This window comes from Andrographis paniculata, unplaced genomic scaffold, assembly GCF_009805555.1.
Source record: "Andrographis paniculata isolate CXL003 unplaced genomic scaffold, ASM980555v1 Contig60END, whole genome shotgun sequence".
NCBI lineage: Eukaryota > Viridiplantae > Streptophyta > Magnoliopsida > Lamiales > Acanthaceae > Andrographis > Andrographis paniculata.
The window spans coordinates 276,225-300,589 of NW_026137596.1; the positions used below are offsets into that span (position 1 = coordinate 276,225).

Genomic DNA, 24,365 nt, shown 5'->3' on the forward strand with positions numbered 1-24,365 from the left:
TGGAGAAACTCCAAGTCAAGGTGGAGATTGTTAAAACGTGACTTGGATTTAGCTGTCTACTCGACCCTAAACCAAAGCGAAAGGGCTGTTTCAATTGGCAGGGTTCCTTTTTGGCTTATCCTAATTAATAACAAATAGGCTTAGGGTTTAGGGTGTTTTGGAGTAATTATAAATAGACAGCTATGGTTCTTAGTCGGATGACATATTGTAAATCTTTGAATCAGTATAATAAAATCTCTCCGGTTCTTGCCCGTGAACGTAAGTTGACACACCGTCATCGAACTACGTAAAACCTCTGTGTTTTTTATTTGCTTTCTTTTTCATTTTCTCATAACAGTTGGGTTAATAAATCATGTTGGAACTATAGGCCTTCGAAGATTTGGACCATTCTAATTTGGATCTTTTGGGCTCTAAGTTATCAAGTTGAAGTCACAATTCTTACGGATCTGGATTTTTTTCTTTTCAGCAAAACTTGAATTACATAGAAGAAGATATACATTAATTTACTATATCCAAACAATTTTTATAATTAAGAATATACGAACATTTTTTCAACACAGAAACTCAAGCTTTAATCCATTTACAACCAAACAACGTTATTACACTAATAAAAATAAGAAACTAACCAATAAACGAAAGGCACAAACAATGCAATAATTCATAATTAATTAAACCCGTAAACAGTTCCACTAATGACAAAAATGAAAAAAGAAAAAAAGAGCCAAATGAATGAATGCATGCATATCATATTGATGAGCATGATGGATCGAATGAGTTATTTGGTCTTCTCCAGAAGATCCTCCAGCAATTTATTATCAAGGCACTCCAATTCGATCACTCGCCCATCCTCCTCCGCCGAGGAAGATGCACCTGCACCTGCACCTGCAGCTCCCGCGGCATCCCGGTAGTGGCCGTCGTTGGGGAAATTGAGGATGGCCTGATGCCCTCTCAATGCGTAAGCCGCCCTGTCGTACGCCCTCGCCGCCTCCTCCGCCGTCCCGAAGGTTCCCAGCCACACGCGAGCGCCGTTCCTGTTCGGGTCGCGTATCTCCGCCGCGAACTTCCCCCACGGCCGCCGCCGGATGCCTCGGTACTTTAATTCTCTCTGCCCTCCTTTGCCGCCGGAAGCTTCCATAAATTATTATTATTATGCGATGCTTTGCTGAAGTTCAATCCAAAAGCAGCATTGTACTAAATTAGGCCATATATATACACATTACGTAAACTGGCTGGTGTGACAGTTGAAAGATCCTGGGGGTGCAGCTCCCGAAATCTGTACACCGTTGATTCTTCCTGATGCTGCTCCGATATTGCCCCAGGAGCTCGGATCCCAGGAGCGCTAGACTCTTAGTCAAAGGCCAAGAACATGTGTAGAGAGGTCAAGGGTGACGGTTTGAAATTATTCAGAAAAAGAATGGATTATTACAATTATATAATATTATATATATATATTCTGCAAAAGCTAAAGGAAATAAATTTCAAAATTTTCAAGTTGGGACCTCAAAATTGGCTTCCGATCATACTGAAATATTTATTGTTATTTTAGTGTAATTATTAAGAGCAGTCAAACTAGAGTCATGGAATTGAGGTCAAGTCAATGAGCCGCCTACAGTAGTCGCGATACACAAAACGCGACTCTTGGAAAGGCGTCATTTAATAAAAAAATGACCGTACGTGCGTAATTACAATATTCGAATATACATATATATATTTCTTTTTATGAATAAATTGTTTTTTATTCCCTTAATTTATATTTTTATTATTTTAATCTCGTAAATAAAATATGTATAAAAATTTGGCGTAATTATTCCAAAGAATATTAAACATGTGAGAATAAATATGGAGTCAAAAGTTAAAGAAATAAATTAAAAATATTTTTTGCCTTTTGGTTTTTCAGTATTGGGCCTTAAATTAAATAACAAAAACATGGCCCAGATTCTCCTTAACGTTGAAGAGATTTAAAATAATACCCATAGATTTTAAAATAATACCCATCCTCCCACGGTTTCCTTCAAGAATTATGTATTTAGTACTATATTTTTATTTTTTTTCCCATATAAATTTTTTTAAAAATAATCAAAACGACTTCATTCTATTATCTAATTCGTTTTCTCTTTTTCTATTTCCAATATAAGTTAATACTATTCACTTCATACAATAAAATAAAATTAAATATTATCATAAAATATCATATCAAAATACTATTTAAACAAATTTTATAATCAAGCATTCATTTTCAAATCAAAATCAAAAATAATTTTCCAAATTTTTCTTATAATTTTCAATAACTAAAAAAAAAAAAAAAAAAAAAAAAGTCTCACTAATGTTTAGCTTCTATTAACAGTTTTAGGATTCTTGATATTATACACCAATAGTATTCTTTTTTTTTTCAAAAAATAATAATAAATTACATTAAATGTTTTTTTTTCTATTATAAATTATAAAATCATATGATCTAATTTGCACTATTATCGTTTTATTATTTTTATTTTCAAAATTTCTCTCTAAACTAATTTTTGGTTTAGTCTTGATTTAAAAATTTTGTTAGATCTATGCATTATAAATTACTCCCTCCGTCCCACATAATTTGTTCTTATTTTCTATTTTCGTCCATCCCACATAACTTGTCATTTTTATTTTTGAAAATATAATTATGCATTTTAATCGCATTTTAAATTTTAAATTTTATAATTTTCTTAATTTTAATTAAACTATTTATTTATCTTAATCTTAATCTATAATTATTTTTACTAATATACTTTTTAATTACTTACTAATTATACTTTACTTAAATTCTCGTATTTAAAGTAATACACTCATATTATATGGGACGGAGGGAGTAGCTAGTAAAAAAAAATTCTTATAAATATATTGAACAAATTTGAAAAAATAAAATAAATAAGAAGTTTTTGTTTTGACATCTTATTTGATCCAATCTTTGTTACTTTAAAGTCAACCGCCACACACAGACATCTCGTAATCATGCGGCCTTCACCATCAAAATTGACATGCTCTCACATGACACGTGTCTTAAGCCCACATGAGTGTACTGTTTATTTATACCTAGGACTCTACGAACATTTTGCTAGACATTTCTAGCAGCCGTTCCATCATCACATTTCATGTTAGAGCTATTTATAATGTGCAAACTGAACTCATGTTTAATTCACATGCTTCTTAATTATTCTATTAGCAATATGTATTCGAAAAAGACAAAAAAAAAAAAGAAAGAATATTAATACCTTTTACAATTCTAATAAATTAATTTTGAGAAATGAATTTGAATTTATGATCGGGTCATACTCAACTATTTTTAGAGCAATTATTCACTTAAATTTATATTGAATCAAAACCTCAATGTTGACTTATATCAGAAGTAATAGGATCAAAAATAAATTGTAATTAGAAAAAAGTAGTTTTATTCGACGGTTGAAATTACTTCTTCCTCCCAATGGAAGAGGTAATCAAAATGTTCTTTCGCACATATTTAAATATTTATTCATAAATATCTTTGAAAAAAATAAAAATATATGGATAGGGGGGGATCCACTTTAAACGAGGGCCCTTCATATTGGACGGGGTTATAATTAGTCACCAACAATGAACGAGTTTGGAAGTTTCTCGATTCATTTATTTTACTTTTAACAATCCTCCACTAACAATTTCAACCGCAACCAATATATCAATTTTTTTGCTCATTTAATTTTTTTCCGGTATTATTCCCAATATATATATATATATTATATTTTTTTATTATTTAATACAAATTATTATTTTTATATTATCAATATAATTTTTTATATATAAAATTAAACAAAAAGAAGTTGAAACTTCAAATTAAAATACTAAGCCAACTGACTTTATATACTATACTATTTAAATAATAGAATATTATATAGTAAATTAGTGTAGATAGTAGACCTACCTTACACATATTTTTCCCAATTTTTAAAATTTATAAGAAATCAATACTCTTTTCTTCGATTGACATTTATGTTTATTCAACCCAACATAAGTTTTAATACAAATAAATTAAAATATAAACAAGTAAAAAACATACAGAAAGTTTTTTTATTAAAAAGAGAAATAAAAATAATTTTTATATTGTAATTACTTAATATATTTTAATTCTTCTATCTGTTAGTTTAATAAAATATTAACTTGATCTAATTTATCGATTTTTTATAACATATTTTATTTTTTGCATGTATATATATATATATATATTTATATGAACATGATATTTAAAGTTAATGTTAAAATAATTTTTAAATATATTTTTATCATGCATAGCATTAGTATTCGGCTGTTTATATTTATAAATACAAATACAAATATATATATTTTCTTGCATGTGAATTATATATATGTCAATATTAGTGTTAATTATATTATTTGAATTAATTTGCACAATAATTTTTGTTAACCTTATTATTATAAAGTATATGAATTTAAAAATTAAAATCAAATTAAAAAGGAAATGATAATTAATACTACTAGTATTTAAAGGGCAACATAATTTATAAGGAGGGAGTGAGTCCGGGGACCTGAGAACCAAGGTCCAAGACCATCATCACCGTCGAAGAGGTGATTTTTACCGACTTCATCGACGGTGGTGGTGCATTTGATTTTGGAGAGGAATATGCCAAAAGGAGATTCCCCCAATTCTTACGTTACCATTTCTATATAAAAACAGCATGTAGCAATCCCCTTGGCCTTTAATCTGCCAGCGGAGAACTATCACAGACTTACTTGTAATTCCTTCCTAGGCGCGCGCAGGAAGACTGGTGTTTTTAGCGGAATAGGTCAGTGATCGTAGTGTTTTACATTCTTTTATTTGTTTGTATGTTTTATTTTATGCCTTCGTTTTCTAGGGATTTGGATTTTTCTTATTTGTCATGATCCGTTCGACTTTTGTTTTCTTCACTGTGAAAGCGATGTGTGTGTTTTTGTGAAGTACTTATCGATTCCGAATATTCTAGATGGTGATCTGTTTGTCTTTCTTAATCGTCCTTTAACTCCTTTCGTATAACCGAGTTAAGTTTTTAAACGCCTTTGTGCGGTAAGTATGGTGCGGTGCAGGCGCAGCTTCTTCTCTTCTGATTCGCTTTCTCACTCAACATACACCTACATACGTGTATGCGTGTGCGTGGTGATTGATTTTTGATAATGCACACTCCATTTCACGGTTAAAGCTTTGATTCCAAAACTTTGAGAAAAATTCTCGGTTGTTTTTGAAAATCTTATCGTCTGTTTAATCTGTCATGCTTGATTTCTATCAACATTAATGCAGTTAATTATAAATTTGGAAGGACTTGCAAAATTTTGATATTCTTACCTTTTACATATTTGCCTACATCGATATATGATATCATTCATATTCATTTTCCCTTTTGTAAAAAGTATAATTAACATCTCATCTTATGCATATAGGTACAGTGCTATCATATTTGCCATTTGGCTAGCAGTTATACAATTATACACGCGTGACATTTGTGGTGCAAAATGGTTTTTTATATAGGTTGTTTTAGCCATTTAATAACAATATTAATAATAATTTCGAAAGTCAAGTTAAATTGAAATAAAATATATATATATATATCTAAATTGAGTCCTAAACGTGTGTTATGTATGTGCAGCAGAATTATTCATTTAATTACTTATTTCAGAAGCAGAAACAGAGAGTAACAGAGAAGAGGGAAATGGCAGGCGAGAACCTGCAAGTACTGAACGCGCTGGATGCGGCGAAGACCCAATGGTATCACTTCACGGCGATCATCATCGCCGGAATGGGCTTCTTCACCGACGCCTACGATCTCTTCTGCATCTCCCTCGTCACCAAACTGCTCGGCCGCATCTACTATCACGTCGACGGTTCCCCCAAGCCCGGCACCCTCCCGCCCAACGTCTCCATGGCCGTCAATGGCGTCGCCCTCTGCGGCACCCTGGCGGGGCAACTCTTCTTTGGCTGGCTCGGCGACAAGCTGGGCCGTAAGAAGGTCTACGGCCTCACCCTCATGCTCATGTGCCTCTGCTCCATCGCCTCCGGCCTCTCCTTCGGCAGCACCCCCAGATCCGTCATGGCCTCTCTATGCTTCTTCCGGTTCTGGCTCGGATTCGGCATCGGCGGCGACTACCCTCTCTCCGCCACCATCATGTCCGAATACGCTAATAAAAAAACCCGCGGCGCCTTCATAGCCGCCGTCTTCGCAATGCAGGGCTTCGGAATTCTCGCCGGAGGCATGTTCGCGATGATCATCTCCGCGGCTTTCAACGCCGGTTTCAACAAACCGGCGTACAAACTCGACCCAGTCGGTTCGACCGCCCCTCAGTCGGACTACGTGTGGCGGATCATCCTCATGGCCGGGGCGCTGCCGGCGTTGCTGACTTTCTACTGGCGGCTGAAGATGCCGGAGACTGCCCGCTACACTGCCCTCGTGGCCAAGGACGCGAAGCAGGCCGCCGCCGACATGTCGAAGGTGCTGCAGACGGAGATCCAGGCGGAACCGGAGAAGGTCGTGGCGCAGAAGGGCGGAGGCGGAGGCGGAGGGTACGGTTTATTCTCGAAGGAGTTCGTGAGCCGGCACGGGTTGCACTTGCTGGGCACGACGAGCACGTGGTTCCTACTGGACATCGCCTTCTACAGCCAGAACCTCTTCCAGAAGGACATCTTCAGCGCGGTGGGGTGGATCCCGCCGGCGGCGACGATGAACGCGATACACGAGGTGTTCGTGATCGCACGTGCGCAGACTATGATCGCCCTGTGCAGCACGGTGCCGGGGTACTGGTTCACCGTCTTCCTGATCGACGTGATCGGGCGGTTCGCGATCCAGTTGATCGGGTTCTTCTTCATGACCGTTTTCATGTTTGCTCTGGCCATACCGTACAACCACTGGAGCCACCCGGACAACCGGATCGGGTTTGTCGTCATGTACTCGCTCACCTTCTTCTTCGCCAACTTCGGGCCCAACGCCACCACGTTCGTCGTGCCGGCGGAGATCTTTCCGGCGCGGCTCCGCTCGACCTGCCACGGGATATCGGCGGCGGCCGGGAAGCTGGGGGCGATTATTGGGGCGTTCGGGTTCTTGTACCTGGCGCAGAACCCGGACCCGAAGAAGGCCGATGCGGGTTACCCGGCAGGAATTGGTGTGAAGAAGTCGCTGATAGTGTTGGGCGTGGTGAATCTGTTGGGGCTGTTGTTCACGTTCTTGGTACCCGAAGCCAAGGGCAAATCGCTTGAGGACCTCTCGGGGGAAAATGAGGAGTCGCCTGGCCCAGCAGGGAACGGGACCGCAACTCCTTAATTAGAATAATATTGCTACTAATAATAGTAATAATTAATATTTATATATTGTGTATCTGCTTTTTCATTTCTTTAATTTTGAGCGAGTAATTTTTGTATCGATGGTTGAAAAAGCTATAAATTTTATAATAATAATAATTTTATTATTATTATTACTTTTTTTTTAATCGAAAAAATCAATGGCATATTAATATTAAATGAATAAGTAGATACAAATATGTAGGGCATATTTGGAAGATTAGTGGTTGAAATCCAACGTCCCAACATAGCTATTACAAATATTTGAGGATGAGATATTTCATCAGATTGAGTGACTGACGATAAAGTTTATTTTTGTAACTGTTGGAAATAAAGAAACAAGACTAATATTTACTTTAAAGCCAATGGGCCTTTTTATTTTTAATTAATACTACAAAATAACATCATAAAATTATCATTACGTCACTCTTTTAAGTGTACATGATTTTTAAATAATATTTTATGAAAAACCTACGAAAATATTTTGTCAAAGCTTTGGCTTTTATTCCCTCAAACTATGATATTACACTCATATGATTTTCAATATATAATGCATATTTATCTTTTTATAAAAAAAAAATTAATATTCAATATAAAATATTATTTTTTTCTTTTATCGACATGATTATTTATTTTTAAAATAAAAAAATACTTAAATTACAATACTAAACTATTATATTTGTGAATTTAGTACATTGTTTTGGTGTAGTTGTTGCTTTTATTATATTATTGTTATGGTTATTGTGAAGTCTCCATTCTTATGAATATATATGTGATAAGGAAGAATATAAAGACACTATTATTATGATTTAAAAAAAAAAACGTTATCTTACTAAATAAAACAATGAAATAACAACAAATTACTATTAAAAAAAGCATATGTTTTGCATATGACTATATGAGCACATTAGAGTGAATATCTTCAACTTTATACATATTTAAGGGAATGCACATTTATATTTTCTATAATATGAACAGTTTCTTATTCTTTGCAACTTTTAAGTATTTATTTTTATAAAATTTAATATATTTTTTTAAATAAAAGTTAATTAAATTACTATTCAAACTAGAAACACCCTATATGACATGAATTTATAAACATGTGCTATATCAATATATTGTCTAATGATTCTTAGATGTAAAATTTTAACAGTGATATTTTTTTAGGGTGTACATATATAGTATATTTTTAATTTATAAAGATAATTATTACATTAATTATTTATTTTATATTTAATTAAGAGTTGAAATTTTCTTATCAATATAATTACATATACACAGATGGTGAAAGTATTCAATTAATTTAAAATATTTTTCCGAACAAAAAGAAAGCATTGGTATTTTTAAATTTTAAATTTCTCCAATAAAATTGGAGTTATCTAGGAAAAATAAATAGTTTATTATCTTTTTCAAAACAAAGAAGTAATAAAATTTCTACTTCTGACTTTCAAAATTCATTGTAAATAAATATTTTGGAAATCGAGTTTTCATAAAATTATGTATTGAAATCCAGCATAATTAAGTTTTGGAAGGAATCGAAAATTGCAAGTGCTATGGATCCCCCAAATTCAACATCAAATCTGGATAATAAAACTTAACGTAACATCAGTTGTTGTCTTCACCGCCAGATTTTCTAATAAGTCGCAAATTTTGCTTACAAGACCTAAATGTGAAGAACCTTTCTAAGAAAATCGTATATTGTTAATCCTACAATTGAAACAAATTATTAGTACGTTCTGGTGATTGTTCCCTTTTTCGATCTGTGGCTAATTAAGATCATTAATTATATTACGAAACAAGTTAATGCGACCATCACTTACTCCAATAACATTTGTTTTACGTGCATGCATTATATATATATATATACATTTGTAAAACTAAACAGCAGCATTGCCAGATTTGAGCATCGATCATCGATTCGATCTGATCATGGGGAGGAGTCCATGCTGCGAGAAGGTAGGGCTGAGGCGAGGTCCCTGGACTTCCCAAGAAGACGAGATCCTTATCAACTACATTACTCATAACGGCCATGGCAACTGGCGGTCCCTACCCACACGCGCCGGTACGGATAGAATTAGAAAGATACTCATATTTGATCTCCGATCCGCCGTCCATTACGCATATTAATCCAACGGCGGTTGTTGAATATAAAATTGAAACAGGCCTGCTCCGATGCGGCAAGAGCTGCCGCCTCCGATGGGTGAATTACCTCCGGCCAGACATCAAAAGAGGAAACTTTACGGCGGAGGAAGAGGAAACAATCCTCAAACTGCACAACGAGCTCGGCAACAGGTAGCTATGTATCATTATGAATGGAATGCTGTGTCCTTCACTGCGATAGCGATCCCATCCCATGGAACTAGTAATCGGATGAGTTGATTTCAGGTGGTCTGTCATAGCGGCGAGGCTGCCGGGGCGTACGGACAACGAAATAAAGAATGTGTGGAACACGTATCTCAAGAAGAGGCCCCCCACCAGAACATCTCAGCCGTCGGATCAATCGGTGATTATTTGTAGTAATTGGGAGAGGGAGAGGGAGAGGAATTCCACAAAGGACGAGGAGGAGAGCTTCTGGTCGGAGGTTTTCTCCGGCGACGAATTGTCGGCGCCGAGGAGGATCAGTTATTCCATCCTTGACGACTTTCCCTTCTACTATCTAAATAATACTAATAATATTGATATGGAAGAAGACCACAGTGGGAATCATTTCTGGATCTGTCCCGGGTCCTGACCACATAGTATTTCATACTTAATTATTCTGTAATGGAGTCTAATCAAAATTGCTACCTCTGCTCTGCTCTGCTCTTCATTGAAACTAACTACAAACTCTCCAAGAGGAATCCTCCTCCAAAATTAATAATGTCATTAAATAGATTTAATTGATGAATTAATCATAATCAAAATAAAATAAAAAGGTCTCCTCCCTTCACACAAAGCTGTGTCTAAAAGACCATAAAATCCATCCAGAAGAGGAGAAGGGAACAAGGTGCAGTGCAGGTGCATTATTATTATTTATAGTAGTAGACACTAGACAGTAGGTAGCTAGGGGTATAAATTTTGGTAACATGATAAAATTTACAAATCTCTCTACATTTATTGATAATCAATCCCAGACTATAAAAGAAAAGACCTACAAACAAATTTAACACACGCCTTCTTCATGTACATTCATTCATTCATTCACTCCATTACATGCTGCAAATTCTTCCATAATACACACATCCACCAATGCCTCGACTCTTGTTCCTTCCTCTCATCATTCCCGGTATTTCGTCAGGTCAAAGGTCAGTGTCCTTGAGCACCTGTAAAAAATTGTCAGGTCGGGTCGGGTCGGGTTGTTTAGTATTATAATCAGTCTGAAACACAAGGATAGATCTACATACCCTCTGTCGGAATCACGGTAAACACCAACAAGTGCTTCGGCTTTGTCATAGAAGTTGTCCTTGAGTGAAATCACAATGCTCTGAAAACCAGATCCAAGTTCTATTTCTTGGTGGTCCGTTCGGCCGCCACATGACTTTGATCGGATGAAACTAGCAACTTTAGCAACATTTAAATTATCCAATGCAGCATCCACTTCATCCAATATGAAAAAAGGCGATGGCCGGAAACTGCAAAAGGAAGCATGGTAAGATAGATAGGCATGCAATCAAGTAAAACTCGGGATCCTCAAACCAAAACATAAACTAGGGAAATTATTTTCACTTCATTTCTAAATCCCAAACTCTATTGTACCAATGACAATACAAGTTAGAAATAGAATCTAAAAAACATATAGATCAAATGTTATGCTTAACCAATCAAGCATATGAGTGGTACATCACATCATATTAAAAAGTATGAGAACTTCGCGCAACCAAGTAGAAAATCTCTACAGAGGACCTAAAATAGCAAAGGTCAACACCCCAAGAAAGTAAGTAAACTTTTCTGAACTGTTCGCACCTGTGGATGGCAAAAAGCAATGCAAGTGCTGCAACAGTCTTCTCACCACCAGACAGCTGTGACATATCCCGATACCTCTTGGTTGGGGGCATGGCACTGTATTTGATGCCAAACAGGTAAGGCTCATCTGGGTTCTCCAAGTTCAGAAATGCAGTTCCACCCACAGCATGGGTACCGGTTGTCCCACCCACCAAGTTTGCATTGCTTTTGGTGAGTTCATTATATATTTTGTCGATGTTAGTGGAGATGTGGTTAAAAGCTTGCATAAATAATTCATGCCTGTATTCAAATTAAAATCAGTTGCGTTGATTTGAGAACTTTCATAAATAAGATACAAAGTATCAGTACAAATATACTCACGAATATAACCACATTAAGTTCATATTGTATACAAAAGAACAGTTTCAAAGACAGTATTTCAAGTTGCAACAGCATAGGAATAATCCTTGCCAGTAAATCACAATCATGCTTTATAAATGATTTGTATCTTCATTGCTTAAAGGGGTGATGTCTACAAAGACCTTTACTCAGTCTAGATGTATTAAGACTAGACATGGCCTTAATTGGGAGTGTCTAAGAACATGCAATCTATTTCATGAAATTGAAAGAGTACCTGGTTTGCCTAACTTTGTTGTATTCTCCTGTTACTTTGTTCTGTTCTTCTCTGGCTGCTTCCCACTCTCTGGATGCGTCCCTTTCTTTCTCCAAAACAGCCTCATATTGATCCAGTGCCTTCAAATTTGGAGCCGTTCTTCCAATTTCAGCATCCAAGGCAGCAATTTTCTGTGAGAAGTCTGCTTCAATCTTATCCCTCTCAGATGGTTTTGACCTTTGCTGAAGAGATCTACTCAGTAAACTAAAGTCATAAACTGTCCCTTCAGATGCTTCTGTTTCCATGGGGTCCTCAACAGTTGGAATGTCAATATGCTCTACCTCACACTTATCCAGTATCTCTTGCTTCCGCGAATTCAGTTGCTCTATCAGAGCCTCCTGTTAATAATACAGCCAGAAACTTTATTAGCTGTTTTTTTAATATAAGGAAGGGCTAGAAGATTGTGCACTAAGAAAGTTCATAAATAACCTTCGACTTAATTTGACGGTTATGCTTGGTAATATTTGATGTAGCAGCAGATATTTTTTTCTTCCACGATTGGATATCCTTATCACACTCCTTTGCTTTCAATTCCCATTCTAAATATAAGAAAAGATAATACAGCTGCTGAGTACAACAAGGATCATATAAAAATGAAACCAAATGAAGCAAAAAAAAAATATGATCGATCTCCTCGAGAATACTAAAAGCATATGCTGCATTTTTCCCTACCAACCAAAACCAGTCATATATATAAAATGACTGTCCACAATGAATCCCATGGTTTAGCATAGCTTTTTGAAATCTTAACATTCTTAATTTGATTCAGATTATAAAAATGTCACTATTTTAAGCTTCAACAAGAAGAGAACAAAAGAAAACCTCAAATACCTTGTACTTCTTCCTTCAAATTTTCAATCTCAGAAGTTATAGTCTCGGTCGACGACTTCAAATCATTTTGCCTTCTCTCAACCTCTTTTAACGAACTTTTCAAGTTGGTAAGTGTTGATTCCAGCTTGGAAATACGAGAACCCATGTCTCGTTTCTTTTCATACTCCAACCTGGCAACACAGCATGTATGAGGAACTCTAACATCTTATGGAACCACATTCAGTTCTTACAGAAAAAACCAGTTATGAGCATCATTAATGGAAAGATTGGAAACTACAGTTTTCTTCTCTGCACTTCCCCAGTTTAGAGTTTCCAATTCAAAAGATAAGGTCCATTGTCAATCTTAGTCCAGATAACTGTTTTATTGTATGCTATCTGTTAGCTCATGTCATGCAAACCTTTTGGATAATGGATAAGATACAATATAATCTCTTTGGCTTCAAACATCCACATTTAACTCTTAAGTAAGAGGAGAGATTTAGATATCAGACATGTGGGTTGTTTTGTTAACTACAAATATCTCCAAACACTACTGATCTTGGAAACAAAAAAATTACCATTTCTAGTAGCCAATTCTTCAAATTGAGTCATACAATTCTCTTCCATGAGTTCTTTACTAGTAGAATGCAGTTTAACAAAAAGAGGAAGTAACATGATGCAAGACTTAATTATCTAATGAGACTAACATTTTGGTTGCAGGACAATGCATTCTAAATGTAAACTTGCGATGTTCACATAGTCAATTTTTCTCATGTGAGAGGCAAACAAGTTAGAGTAGTTACTGGCCAAATATGACAAGGCTTCAGATATTCAAGGTTATGAAATGTTTTGGAAATTTTCAGGAAGTAAAGAAGCATGCAAACCATCATGGGAAAACCAATAATTATCAAGCGCAACACATACTGGTACTTAAGTTTTGATTGCTGGTTATGCAAGTTGAATCTTTCTGCAGCTGTCTGCTCAATTTCCTTGAGATGGTTTTCTTCATATTCACGGATGTTTTTTACTCCAACAGACTCACTAAATTTCTTGTAGATTCGGTCAACAATATCATTTATTCTCTTCTCCAGTGATTCAATCTTTGATGCCCTTGTGGCAATAGCATTTTCCAACTGAAGAAGAAAGTCATGTTTAAGTATCTGATTAAGGATAAATACGAGTGCTGAAAAGAAAAATGCACCTTCCGAGCTTCAGGTTTGACACGGCTAATTTCATCTTCAATGCTGCGCTTCTCAACTTTCAATTTACTCAGTTTGTCCTCGATACTTTTCTGCAGAAGAGTTTCTGAATTATATGGATGTAGCCTCAAACCGCAACAGATTTCATGTGGAATAGGGAAAAAAAAGGTTTTGCAGTAACTTTGGATCTCACCAATACAACCAAGTAGACAAATGTAAAGTTATAAACTATGCTTTGTTCAAGGATTTTGTGTAGAATAGAAAAAGGGAAACAAAGTGTGTGAAAAGGCATAAAAAATCTCAATGTTGGCTCGAGGAATTTTACAAGAAAAATAAAATAAAATAAAAAGAGAGAAATAAAGAGAACAAAAATTATTTTTTTTTTCAAAACACACCAAGCAAATGAAAGAAAACACATCAAGGGCATATTTAGTTTGATGGATGGGATTGATTATGGATAATTGAAATAAAATATCATACTACCTTTGGCCCCAATCTTTTGTTATTATTTTTAATTTTGAATATCCCTAAACTTTTGCAATTTTTCTTTATTTACAGTTTTCCTCTTTTATCCTTCAAAATACAGTTTATAAAATTATTCCAAACAAAAAGTGAGAACAAAATTGTAAAAAAATTATCAAAACTATACCATACCATGCAAAAAGTAAAAGTAGCATACACAATCGGAAGGAGGTAACATAAAATAGCTAAAATGTTGGATAAAAATTATAATGTAGTTAACCAATTCCATCATATCCTTTAAAGTAAACATGCCTTGGGCTGGTGAAAATTTTGAAGGCAGATACAAGGTTAGTTTGCTCATTATTCTACGCCAAATGATTTTTCCTTCTCCAAACCAAGTTTTCCATCCATATCATTTTCCTTCCTAATCAAACAACTAATATTCTTATACTCATCATGTTCGGTTTCCTTCCAAGATCCTCAATCTAAACACAGTTGACATATTTGGAAAACAAGATTCCGAAAATCTAGATTTATAGCAGGCCAATAGGCACTTAACATTCTGTAAATTCCATTTCCAAGATCACCTATAGGTGAGAGCAGTTGATGAGTATTAAGAGCAAATTGTGGTCAAATATGAAATATCCTTATCAAGATTATTTATCTGCCAACTAACATCATGAGTTTACATGAACATTAAAGCCATGCAAAAATACCTGGTACATCATCTTCCCTAATTTTAAGAGGATGGTACTGATAAAAATGTATTTGTGAAAGTAACAACTAAATTTCATGAATACAAAAATCAATATGAGTGAAAGAGAAACCTTTTCAATTTCTTTATACTGAATATTCTTCTCAAGGCCACTAATTTTCCCAGATGCTTCAGACTCCTTAAGCTGCATTTCTCGAATTGAACCAAGCATTTCCAATTCAGACTCCAGATCTTCCTTTTTCTTCTTAAGCCCTACAAACATCAATACTGGATCAGCAACGAAAAGAATTGACCTTAACGATGACAAAAATTATAGTACAGTAAAAGATACAATTCCATTGACCTTCTACTCTCTTATCATCCCATTTATGTGAGCGGGCTTCCATCCCGCCACTTGTCCCACCAGTCATTGTACCAGATTTGGTCAACAAAATTCCATCAGTAGTCACAACTGACATCAAAATTGAGATGCATCAGTCCATGGAGTATCTAGAGGGATAAAATAAGCAATATACCTTTGAACCTCTGTCCAGTCCAGCTCAAATGCTTAGCTTCATCAAGATCGTCACAGACTAAGGTATTTGCAACAGCAAACAAAATAGCTTTTTCCAACACAGGATCAAATCTGTAAGTGTTAAGGAAACAGGCCTACAAATTCTTTAAACAAAAATCCAGCAGTAAACAGAAGTAATACTCTTTTGCTGAATGCGAAAACATGTTAATTTAAAGTAGATGTCAAGGTTTCTTGAGGTGGCATTGTGATCACACAAGTTTGCAGAGAAGCTCAGAACAAGAATTATGCAGAATCTTATAGGTACGACAGATTTGTAAGGTTTGACATATAGATTATGTAGTGTATCAACGCCATTAAATCTATTAGTACACAGGGGCTGAATCCAATAAAATGTTACTTTAAAAGAAAAAACTGTTGTAATAATGATCTTAGAATATCTAGAATACCATAATTTAGGTATTCGATGAATATAATGTTCCAACACTAGTATAGAGAATTTATAGCATAATTAAGCTACTGGAAATAAAGGGTTTGTTCTCTTTTGAGTTTTTTTTTTACCAAATATTCTCTCAATTTTCCACCAAAAATCACATCCAAAAACTATCTCACCTTAACAACATCAAAACCAAAAACTAAAAACCAACTATTGTATTTGGATAATGAATGATATAGTTATGTCAACAGTTCTAGTTTTTTGTATATATGCATGCAATCAATATGACCAGCCACATGTATCACATGTAAGATGTACCCACAATTAGGAGGCAAAATGAAAAGGTGAGAAATCAACAAAGAGGCCTCTCATATTTAACATTTCTCAAAGACAAAATAGATATAATGACATGCATAAGAAACAGCATCATATAGACAAACTAGAATTTACACAAATAGAAAGTTAGGAGATGGAAAAGATCAAGTAAGCATCCATACGTAGAATGTCATATTGCAGTCAGTACAAAAGAAAAGTTCTGCAAGATTCTCTATAACAAAACAAACAAAAAATAAAACAGAAGTTATTCACACAATTTATTATTTAGATAAGTGATCTAATAATCAACGAAATGGCTGTTATAATGGAGGATACTGTATGACATCAAAAACCAGCTTTGCAGTTCCACCCAAGGTGCGCAACTTCTCTATGACTGGCTTCACACGCACTGACTGAAGAGGTATAAATGTTTGTGGCGGTAGCCTTTGCTCTTTCAGATACTGCATGCATGAAAGTCCATACTTACTCTGTATAAACCTTAAATACCAAAAGTGAAAGTAGACCAATAGAAAATCCTCAAATTGTAGAGAATGAAACCGTCTTAAAACTACATATTTCGGGTCAAAAGTCTTTCATATAAGAAAAACATAGCATACTAAGTGCAACAATACTGGAAAGAAAAATGAAGAAATCATGAACTTCATGACCTTCACAGTTGTAATTGGAAGAAATCCAAGCACAGAGGATTCGACAGATATTTTATAATAATTTGTCAACAGAACAGTAAAAATGTAACAGCTTTCAAGTTACCCATAAATATGTACCTTGATACATTCCTTTCCAGTTTGTTCATCTTCAACTACCACTGCATCCATGAATCTACCCATAGCAACAGTGACAGCAAGATTATACTTCTTTTGTGAAGGTCTACAGAGATCAGTCATGCGACCATGAACCCCAGGAAAGAGGCGTTTCAAAGTTTCAACTGTCTGAGAAAACCTAACATCCCTCTCATTTTCATGTCTATCAGCCTTCAATTCCCGAAGCTGATTGTCCACATCAGTAATCTTTGCCTTCAACATATCATATTTGCGCCTGGAACAAAGTACATCCCGAGTGTATTTTAAAATGTCATAAACAAATTGAAAGGTACACAGATCAATATGTCCCCAACCTGGAGTCCACAAGTTTATCTTTCATCTCACGCTGTTCCTTACCCACTCTAAGAAGATCTTCCTTGTACTTCCTAACAGTTTCAAGGATTTTCTTGGATTTAGTTTCCATATTTTTCTCCTGCAACTCTAATTCCTGCTTTCGATTTTCCAACTGCTGTATATTTTCTTCCAAATTCTTCTGGGCTTCAATATCAGCATTTTGTTGTCGGTCCAAAACTTCCTTCTCATCCTTTAGTTTTGCAGTTTTCATCCCAGCTTCCTCTTTACTGTAAAAAAAAAAAAGTAATTAGTATTTAAGAATGGCTTAAATATGTCAGAATTGAAAAGAAAATAGGCACAACAATATAAAGAGAGAAGAACCACAGGAACACACATCTGGTGATATGTTTCTAATTCACTGTCAACTAACTGAAGTTTCCCACCAGCATCCTGGCTTTTTTCCCGTAACTCTTCGAGTTGTTGTGTTACAGCCCTCAAGTCATCCTCAAGTCTCTGAACCTCTTCCACATGCCTCCTCCTTTCTTCTTTTTTCTTAGACAGCTCTTTACTTGTAGTTTTTATTTTAGAGGTTAGACGTGCTATCTCCTCCTTCAACTTGACAAGATCAGTTTGCTACAACAACAGAAAAGGTGCCTATTAATTTGGAGAATCTTAATTTGACAGCTTTTAAGTGATGGTAACTATTCATTGGGAAACATCAAATGCTTGCATATTCCATTTGCAGTTTTACTTTCCTAATGAATCAAAGTTTTCAAAGCAAATTAAGAACCACTGATGAGTTGATTCCGTCAGCATCTTGTCCTTAATAATTGGTCCTATCACAAAACTAAATCCAGAATTAGAGCTTCTAATTCAATCTGTACAAAGAAGTAAACCAACAGGATGACCTAGGTTATACTTACCACAGAAGAGGACTATTAAAGAAAATCATGGAAACAGGAAAACATTCAAATGTACAGTATTATCAACAGAAACCGTACGTTGTCAAGTCTATTATGCTTCTCTGCAATCCTCCTCCGGCAATATTCAATCTCTTTCAAATATCCAGCCTGTTCTTTATTCTTTTTCCCACGTTCAGCTTCGTAAGTATCCAGTTCAACCATGATATTGTTCAGGCTGTTTTGTTCTTCATCCATATCCTCATTAGCTTTTTCAATATCCCTTTTTATGTTCAGAAGCTGCCAAAGATAGTGTTCCAGCTTCAAAGATTTCTGCATGGGTGTTACCAGCATGAGACTAGTGTCAGTCAAATGTAGCAGATAACTGTTTTCTCATTATCATTATTCTGTTTAGTGAAATATGTATAGCTCAACAGAGAATAAGAGAATGTGTATTTTTCAATGATAGTTAGGCCTGGCAATGGAATGATATTATAAATAGAGGTGTTTGTGAATAGCAATGAGCATATACGTCAGAAAATTGGAAACTTCTAATAGCAAGATAAAAGTATCAATTTTGTAGCAACGGTTGCAACATGAAAGATGTTAAAGAATGATTTTAACCAGTTGCTCCTGCAATCTGAGATGCTTTTCTGCCTCTTCTTTTTGCAGCTTCTTTTGCTTTTTCTCAGCAGATATGGTCTTCTTTTTCTGATGAGCAAGAACAGCCTTTTCATCAGCTTCAGCCTTTTCTACTTCCAGCTCTTCATACCGTCGCTTGTATTCTTCAGAGCCAGATATTTGTTCAATTAGTGAAGTCAGTTCCTTCGGGTTTTTGGAGGCAATAGACTCCACATCTCCCTAGGAAAAAGAAACGAGTTAGAAGAGCATAACCAACTGCACAACACAGATGAATTTCTACAAGGGTCTGCCACACTATCCCTTTCACTGCAAGGAGAAAGGCTAAAGCAATTTGCAATTTAAAAACCCCCCTCAACGTTACAATGTTAAAGTTTGCGACTGAACACATTTTGCGTGATCTTTTGCCAATCAAATATTCAATTACCAATTAAATCATGAGCATAACAAGATATTCGGGCAATATGCCAGTCCTTTTATCAAAGATAGCCACCACGCAGGAGGACTACACATGTTTTATAGACAACTGAAATATTAATGCAACGGAATTTGGATATTTAAGATCAAACAGCAAATGCATGCACAAAACTGATTTCAAGGGTCAGAATTAAAACAAGAAAACATATCTTCTTTCCACAGTTCCCTTTCACCATTGAGTTCTTGACAATAGGTTATGCGCGAGATCAAATTTCCAAACTTATACCATAAAAGTATACCAGCTTCCACAGAGCTTTTACCTCTTTTCTTTCCCATTTTGGTAGCCACGGTAAAACCACGGGTTCCATATTAAAGTTGAGCAGAAATTTAGGCTTTTATGTTATGTTTTCAATGGAAAATAAATATTAATACTATGAAGATTCTTATATAATATGTTAAATAAAAATGAAATGGATGATGAAGTGATGCCTTTTAGTAAAATGAGTTATGCTCCTTCCTTGTCCCACCTCGTCCACCTTTTAATTTTCGTCTATCCAACCTGTCTATCCAACCTATTTTGTCACTTTCCTTTTTTTTTAAAAGGAATTATATACTTTAATTTTATTTTGAATTTCTTAGTTTATAATTTTTTTAATTTTAATTAAATTAATAACACTCCTAAATTTGGGTGTCTACACTAAATAAAAATGAACACCTTACATGGGATGGAGGGAGTATTTTTTAATGAAAGAAATTGGCTTGTATTCCAACCCTTAACCAAAACCCGAGCAACCTAGACTCTTACACGTACATCTGGAATTCGCACACTAGTCATCGGTGAATACGCTCCACAAGCTGAATTTGAATATACAAGAACAAATAATACCTGAAAAACAAGGAAATTCCGCGCTTTGACGAGGATGCCAAGAGACCTCAACTTCGAGTTGTAATCATCCCAGTTCACAACGTAACTCCCAATCCTGTACTCACTACCACCAGCGGGGGTAATTGACCGGGTGAACTCAGTTTCCGAGCCATCAGGCATCTGGTACACGAGCTTGACGTGCGCCCTGCGTCCCCTCTGTTCCTTTTCACGATCGTCGAATGCGTAAATTAGGTCCCGCAACTGAGCCCCACGCAACTGACCCGTCCGGACGCCAAGAACGAAGCTTATAGCGTCCATTAGATTGGACTTCCCAGCCCCGTTGGGTCCTATTATAGCGGTGAAATCGTAGAAAGGACCAATAATTTGGTGGCCTTTGTACGACTTGAAATTCTCCAGCTCTAGCCGGAGGATTTTGCCGCAGACTGGCCGGGAAGGCATTTTTACGGGTTTATTGGGAAATCAAACGCCGGCGGTTTGAAGAAATTGGGGGGTTTTTCACAGATTTGCACTCCTGAGGGTACCCACGCCCCAATTCAAAATGGGGAGATGAATAATTAGGGTTTTGGCGGAGATTGGGGGTTTTGAGAGGGAAAACTACGCTGCAGCAGAATTTTCAGGAATTTGGAATTTCCATGAGTGAAGTGCGCGATGCGCTTTAGCTCGTCACCCGCACGATTCAAAATAGTCCGCGACAAATATTTGGGCTTCAAAATAGTCCTTTCCTCCCTTCAGCTAATTATCAATAGTTGGAACACTAATACTTTTCAACAGGACAATTAAATATTATTTAAAAAATACAAATATATATACATATTAATATAATATATATATATATATATCTCATCTATTACCACAAAATATTATATTAATTTTTATAGTACACATGAAAAATAAATTCATCAATTCATTTAAAAAAAAAAATAAAATCAAACTGATGTTTAAGCATCTAATGATAATAATAAAATATCTAGGTACGTAGGTAGAGTATATTTTTTTATTAAAAATTTAATATAATAAATATTCTTTTAAATTATTTCATTAAATAAACAAATGGTAGAAAAAATAATAATAATTTACTTATTGATTGAATATGAATAATAAGAACATAGATTCGAATATTGTATTATTTATTAATAAAAAATATATAATATTAAATATTTAATTTTTATTTATTACAGTGTTATTTTTTTCGTAATAAATAACATATTTTCATTTTAATCGATTTTATTTTATTAAATATTGTTGTATATTTCATAAAATTTTTAATTCAAAACATATTTTCATAAATAAATAAATAAAACACTCACACACGTATAATCCATTTCCATTTTATTACGAGGAGAAATCGAGGGTTTAAGCGAAGCTGGGTGCCGCCGGCTAAGCCTCAGCCTGGACTGCAAGCAATCTGAATGCCAAATCCATTGCCGCCATGCCTTCAACCTTCTCCCGCTACTTTGCCACCAAGTTCAAGTACTCCGTCTCTCTCTATCGGAAGGCAACTTTCATATCCTCCTGTCAACCATTTGATTACCATCTTACTTTATTTTTTTGTTGGGTTGCTATTAGTTTTATATATGTTCAACGACTATTGATTTCTAGGTCTAGCACTTGTATGCAAGAGAACCGGTTATTTTCATTTGAATTATTAATGTACTGAATTCTAATTAAGTCTTCATTCTAAATATGAGAACTTTTTGAGTTTTGATACGAGCTTTCTAGATGCTTAATTTTTTGGGAGAATAACAGTGGAAAGCATTTTCGCATTTGTGTGTTTCGGTTATTTGTTTTGAATTCACTTGATTACTCCTTGTTCGTTGTTCCTGATTTGACTGAGATGAGTTTTATGTGGGTTATGAATGCTCTTGGAAAAATTATAAGGGTGAGGTTTCTTGGTTTAGTCAATGAAGTTAAAGATAGATATTGTTGTGATCAACTTTGACATTTAACACCAGTGCTATTGAGCTCCTAGCATTGGAATCCCGTTTCATCATTGTCTGAGTGAATCTCTTTTGTATGATGCAGACATATGGACAAGGCCCAATTTTGACTGCTAAGGGACTGGATACCATATTTAGAAATGTTTTTATAGAAAAATTGACTTTCTTGCACTACAACAAAGGAAAAGAAATGGCCCCTACATTAGGGATGAGCGGCGGAACTCTTCTTGTTCGGAAAATTCCAGCTGCAGATCCAACGTATGGTTCAGTAAGACTATTTTGTGGCAGCAAAACAAATACCTTTTCTATTTGATAGCTCATGCAATTACCAGATTTATTTGTCTCTTTAGTTTATCACTTCTCAATGTTAGCTGATATGAGCTCTTTTTATATTCATGCCCATTCATTAATTTCAACTTGGCCTAAGGACTTATTGGCAGGGTGTGCAGTGGCAGGGGGGTGTTGGGGTTCATTCAACAGTTCTCTTATCCTTTTGTAGTGTCAAACAGTAGCTATATGCAAGTGTAGAAAAATGCTTCTAAAGTGTCTTCAACCAAAGGGTAGGGTATAGGAGTCCTTAGATGCCTGTTCGTTTCTCCAGGGCTGTTCCTCGTTAAACTCTACAAAACCATCTTGTTGCATAAAATAGACTAGCTTGATAATTGAAGATGGATGAGTATCTTTATGTTTGGAAGTTGCACTGCCTGCAACTATTGCTTATTTGCTTACTGTAGAGTTCAAATAATTGTTTTCTAGCTCCTATCTTAATGATATATATATATATGGAGATAGTCACCGTGTTTTTTTTTGGGAGGAAATCTTACTCCATCAGCTTATATAATTTTGTTATGGATGCCAGGAAAGTTTATGTTGGAGATGTGGTAGTCCTGAAGGACCCTAAGAGCTCAGATGATTATATTGTCCGAAGGCTGGCTGCCACCGAAGGATATGAAATGGTTTCTAGTGATGACAAGGATGAACCTTTTGTCCTTGAGAAGGATGAATGTTGGGTAGTATGTGACAATGAAGAACTAAAACCTAAGGTATGGTATGTTTTTCCCCATATCATACCTCCCAATGCAACATGTTCCGTACTTGTTTTGGATAGTCTGTTACAGTGAATTTCAGACACAACTAGACTCATCTTTCAACTCTTATCACTAGTTATACTTCTTTCTTTGATAATCATTGGGCCCTTTATTAATCCATGTCAAATTGCCACATATAGTGAGTCTAATTTCTAACAATGCCACATGATCTGATTGAAATCTTTTTCTTAAAACTGCTAATTCATGTTCGATCGATTTGTGATTTTTTCTGGCCCTGTGCAGCAGGAAGCCTATGATAGCCGAACATTTGGCCCTGTTAATATTACGGACATAATTGGTAGAGCCATATATTGCCTAAGAAGTGCAGTGGACCATGGTCCTGTATATAATAGGTTTGTGATTTTTATCAGATTCTTCATTGTTTGTTACATATTTCTAGCACACTTAAGATTGATGATACCGATGCTTAATTGTTTTTCAGTGATTTTAGTGCTGAAGAGGATGCCTCTGTTTTAGCCATGGAACTTGATGTTGATGAGATGGCAAGAACTCATAGAGAATAACTAAAAATTGAGGTGCCACCCCATCAGTTTCTCTGTCCACACCCATGCCGTCATCTCCTTTCCCTAGCCCTAAATTCTCATAAAAGCAAGGTAAGTTTCTAAAAATCAACCTTTAACTGATATTAGCTTGCAGAACACTCTGCTTGTTGAGGCTAGTTGATCTCCGAGCAGTACTGAAACATTGCCTGTTTTTCTTGGAATAAACTGTGCACGTTTTTTGCGATTGGTTGAGATTGAACTATCTACAAGAGAAATCTGTTTACAGTTTGAATTGCAATTTAATTTGTCATTGCTTTGATGAAGCTGCAGCGATATGTCGTGCACCTAGTTATAGCATTGAGGCCCGGATATCTAGGCTGATAGATCGAAGGTAGTGTTCATATATGTTGTTTGAGCATTTCCTACTAAAATTTGAGTAACTGTTCCTTAATATTTTTAATTTGTGTGAGGGGATAGAACTTATGTATCAAATTATGCAAGGCAACTAAGTTGAGATG

At 35.4% G+C, this 24,365-nt stretch overlaps 5 protein-coding genes across 8 annotated transcripts; 3 read left to right on the top strand and 2 right to left on the bottom strand.

The window, feature by feature from the left end:
- Positions 1-558: 558 nt before the first annotated feature.
- On the bottom strand, positions 559-1,176 carry LOC127259928 (ethylene-responsive transcription factor ERF098-like). Its single transcript, XM_051287546.1, has one exon. It carries the CDS (start codon positions 1,133-1,135, stop codon positions 776-778), a length of 360 nt encoding a protein of 119 aa, XP_051143503.1. The 5' UTR covers positions 1,136-1,176; the 3' UTR covers positions 559-775.
- Positions 1,177-4,725: 3,549 nt separating this feature from the next.
- LOC127260201 (inorganic phosphate transporter 1-4-like) lies at positions 4,726-7,414 on the top strand. 3 transcript variants are annotated; one of them, XM_051287914.1, is made up of 2 exons: positions 4,726-4,805; positions 5,640-7,414. In XM_051287914.1, exon 2 carries the CDS (start codon positions 5,703-5,705, stop codon positions 7,302-7,304), a length of 1,602 nt encoding a protein of 533 aa, XP_051143871.1. In that variant the 5' UTR covers positions 4,726-4,805; positions 5,640-5,702; the 3' UTR covers positions 7,305-7,414. The 3 variants fall into 3 exon arrangements, with proteins under 3 accessions (XP_051143871.1, XP_051143870.1, XP_051143869.1); XM_051287913.1 differs by having other exon boundaries at positions 4,728-4,805; positions 5,643-7,414; XM_051287912.1 differs by having other exon boundaries at positions 4,728-4,805; positions 5,670-7,414.
- Positions 7,415-9,250: 1,836 nt separating this feature from the next.
- Positions 9,251-10,082, top strand: LOC127259905 (transcription factor MYB15-like). The gene is made up of 3 exons (XM_051287522.1): positions 9,251-9,383; positions 9,484-9,613; positions 9,707-10,082. Exons 1-3 carry the CDS (start codon positions 9,251-9,253, stop codon positions 10,050-10,052), a joined length of 609 nt encoding a protein of 202 aa, XP_051143479.1. The 3' UTR covers positions 10,053-10,082.
- Positions 10,083-10,226: 144 nt separating this feature from the next.
- LOC127259529 (structural maintenance of chromosomes protein 1) lies at positions 10,227-21,034 on the bottom strand. Its single transcript, XM_051286908.1, has 18 exons — positions 20,320-21,034; positions 19,002-19,238; positions 18,480-18,710; positions 17,873-18,111; positions 17,499-17,765; positions 17,149-17,419; positions 16,700-16,824; positions 15,617-15,726; positions 15,445-15,552; positions 15,214-15,353; positions 13,927-14,016; positions 13,650-13,858; positions 12,747-12,916; positions 12,345-12,454; positions 11,877-12,253; positions 11,264-11,542; positions 10,705-10,932; positions 10,227-10,623 (listed from the first exon to the last, which is right to left on the bottom strand). The coding sequence occupies exons 1-18, from the start codon at positions 20,755-20,757 to the stop codon at positions 10,578-10,580; spliced, it is 3,675 nt and encodes a 1,224-aa protein (XP_051142865.1). The 5' UTR covers positions 20,758-21,034; the 3' UTR covers positions 10,227-10,577.
- Positions 21,035-21,631: 597 nt separating this feature from the next.
- On the top strand, positions 21,632-24,170 carry LOC127259409 (uncharacterized). Of its 2 annotated transcripts, none has more exons than XM_051286727.1 (5): positions 21,632-21,814; positions 22,342-22,514; positions 23,116-23,299; positions 23,588-23,697; positions 23,787-24,170. In XM_051286727.1, the coding sequence occupies exons 1-5, from the start codon at positions 21,749-21,751 to the stop codon at positions 23,866-23,868; spliced, it is 615 nt and encodes a 204-aa protein (XP_051142684.1). In that variant the 5' UTR covers positions 21,632-21,748; the 3' UTR covers positions 23,869-24,170. The 2 variants fall into 2 exon arrangements, with proteins under 2 accessions (XP_051142684.1, XP_051142685.1); XM_051286728.1 differs by having other exon boundaries at positions 23,591-23,697.
- The last annotated feature ends 195 nt before the right edge of the window (positions 24,171-24,365 follow it).

What these genes read in the sequence shown, in the direction of transcription:
- LOC127259928 (XM_051287546.1), bottom strand. Translation starts at nt 1,135, where the DNA reads ATGGAAGCTTCCGGCGGCAAAGGAGGGCAGAGAGAATTAAAGTACCGA.
- LOC127260201 (XM_051287914.1), top strand. Translation starts at nt 5,703, where the DNA reads ATGGCAGGCGAGAACCTGCAAGTACTGAACGCGCTGGATGCGGCGAAG.
- LOC127259905 (XM_051287522.1), top strand. Translation starts at nt 9,251, where the DNA reads ATGGGGAGGAGTCCATGCTGCGAGAAGGTAGGGCTGAGGCGAGGTCCC. An exon ending in GTCCCTACCCACACGCGCCG is followed by an intron (nt 9,384 to 9,483) that starts GTACGGATAGAA and finishes AAATTGAAACAG; the next exon opens with GCCTGCTCCGATGCGGCAAG. An exon ending in CACAACGAGCTCGGCAACAG is followed by an intron (nt 9,614 to 9,706) that starts GTAGCTATGTAT and finishes AGTTGATTTCAG; the next exon opens with GTGGTCTGTCATAGCGGCGA.
- LOC127259529 (XM_051286908.1), bottom strand. Translation starts at nt 20,757, where the DNA reads ATGCCTTCCCGGCCAGTCTGCGGCAAAATCCTCCGGCTAGAGCTGGAG. An exon ending in CTGGAAAGGAATGTATCAAG is followed by an intron (nt 16,825 to 17,148) that starts GTACATATTTAT and finishes TCATGCATGCAG; the next exon opens with TATCTGAAAGAGCAAAGGCT. An exon ending in GACTGGACAGAGGTTCAAAG is followed by an intron (nt 15,553 to 15,616) that starts GTATATTGCTTA and finishes TTTTGATGTCAG; the next exon opens with TTGTGACTACTGATGGAATT.
- LOC127259409 (XM_051286727.1), top strand. Translation starts at nt 21,749, where the DNA reads ATGCCTTCAACCTTCTCCCGCTACTTTGCCACCAAGTTCAAGTACTCC. An exon ending in CCGTCTCTCTCTATCGGAAG is followed by an intron (nt 21,815 to 22,341) that starts GCAACTTTCATA and finishes TGTATGATGCAG; the next exon opens with ACATATGGACAAGGCCCAAT. An exon ending in CATGGTCCTGTATATAATAG is followed by an intron (nt 23,698 to 23,786) that starts GTTTGTGATTTT and finishes ATTGTTTTTCAG; the next exon opens with TGATTTTAGTGCTGAAGAGG.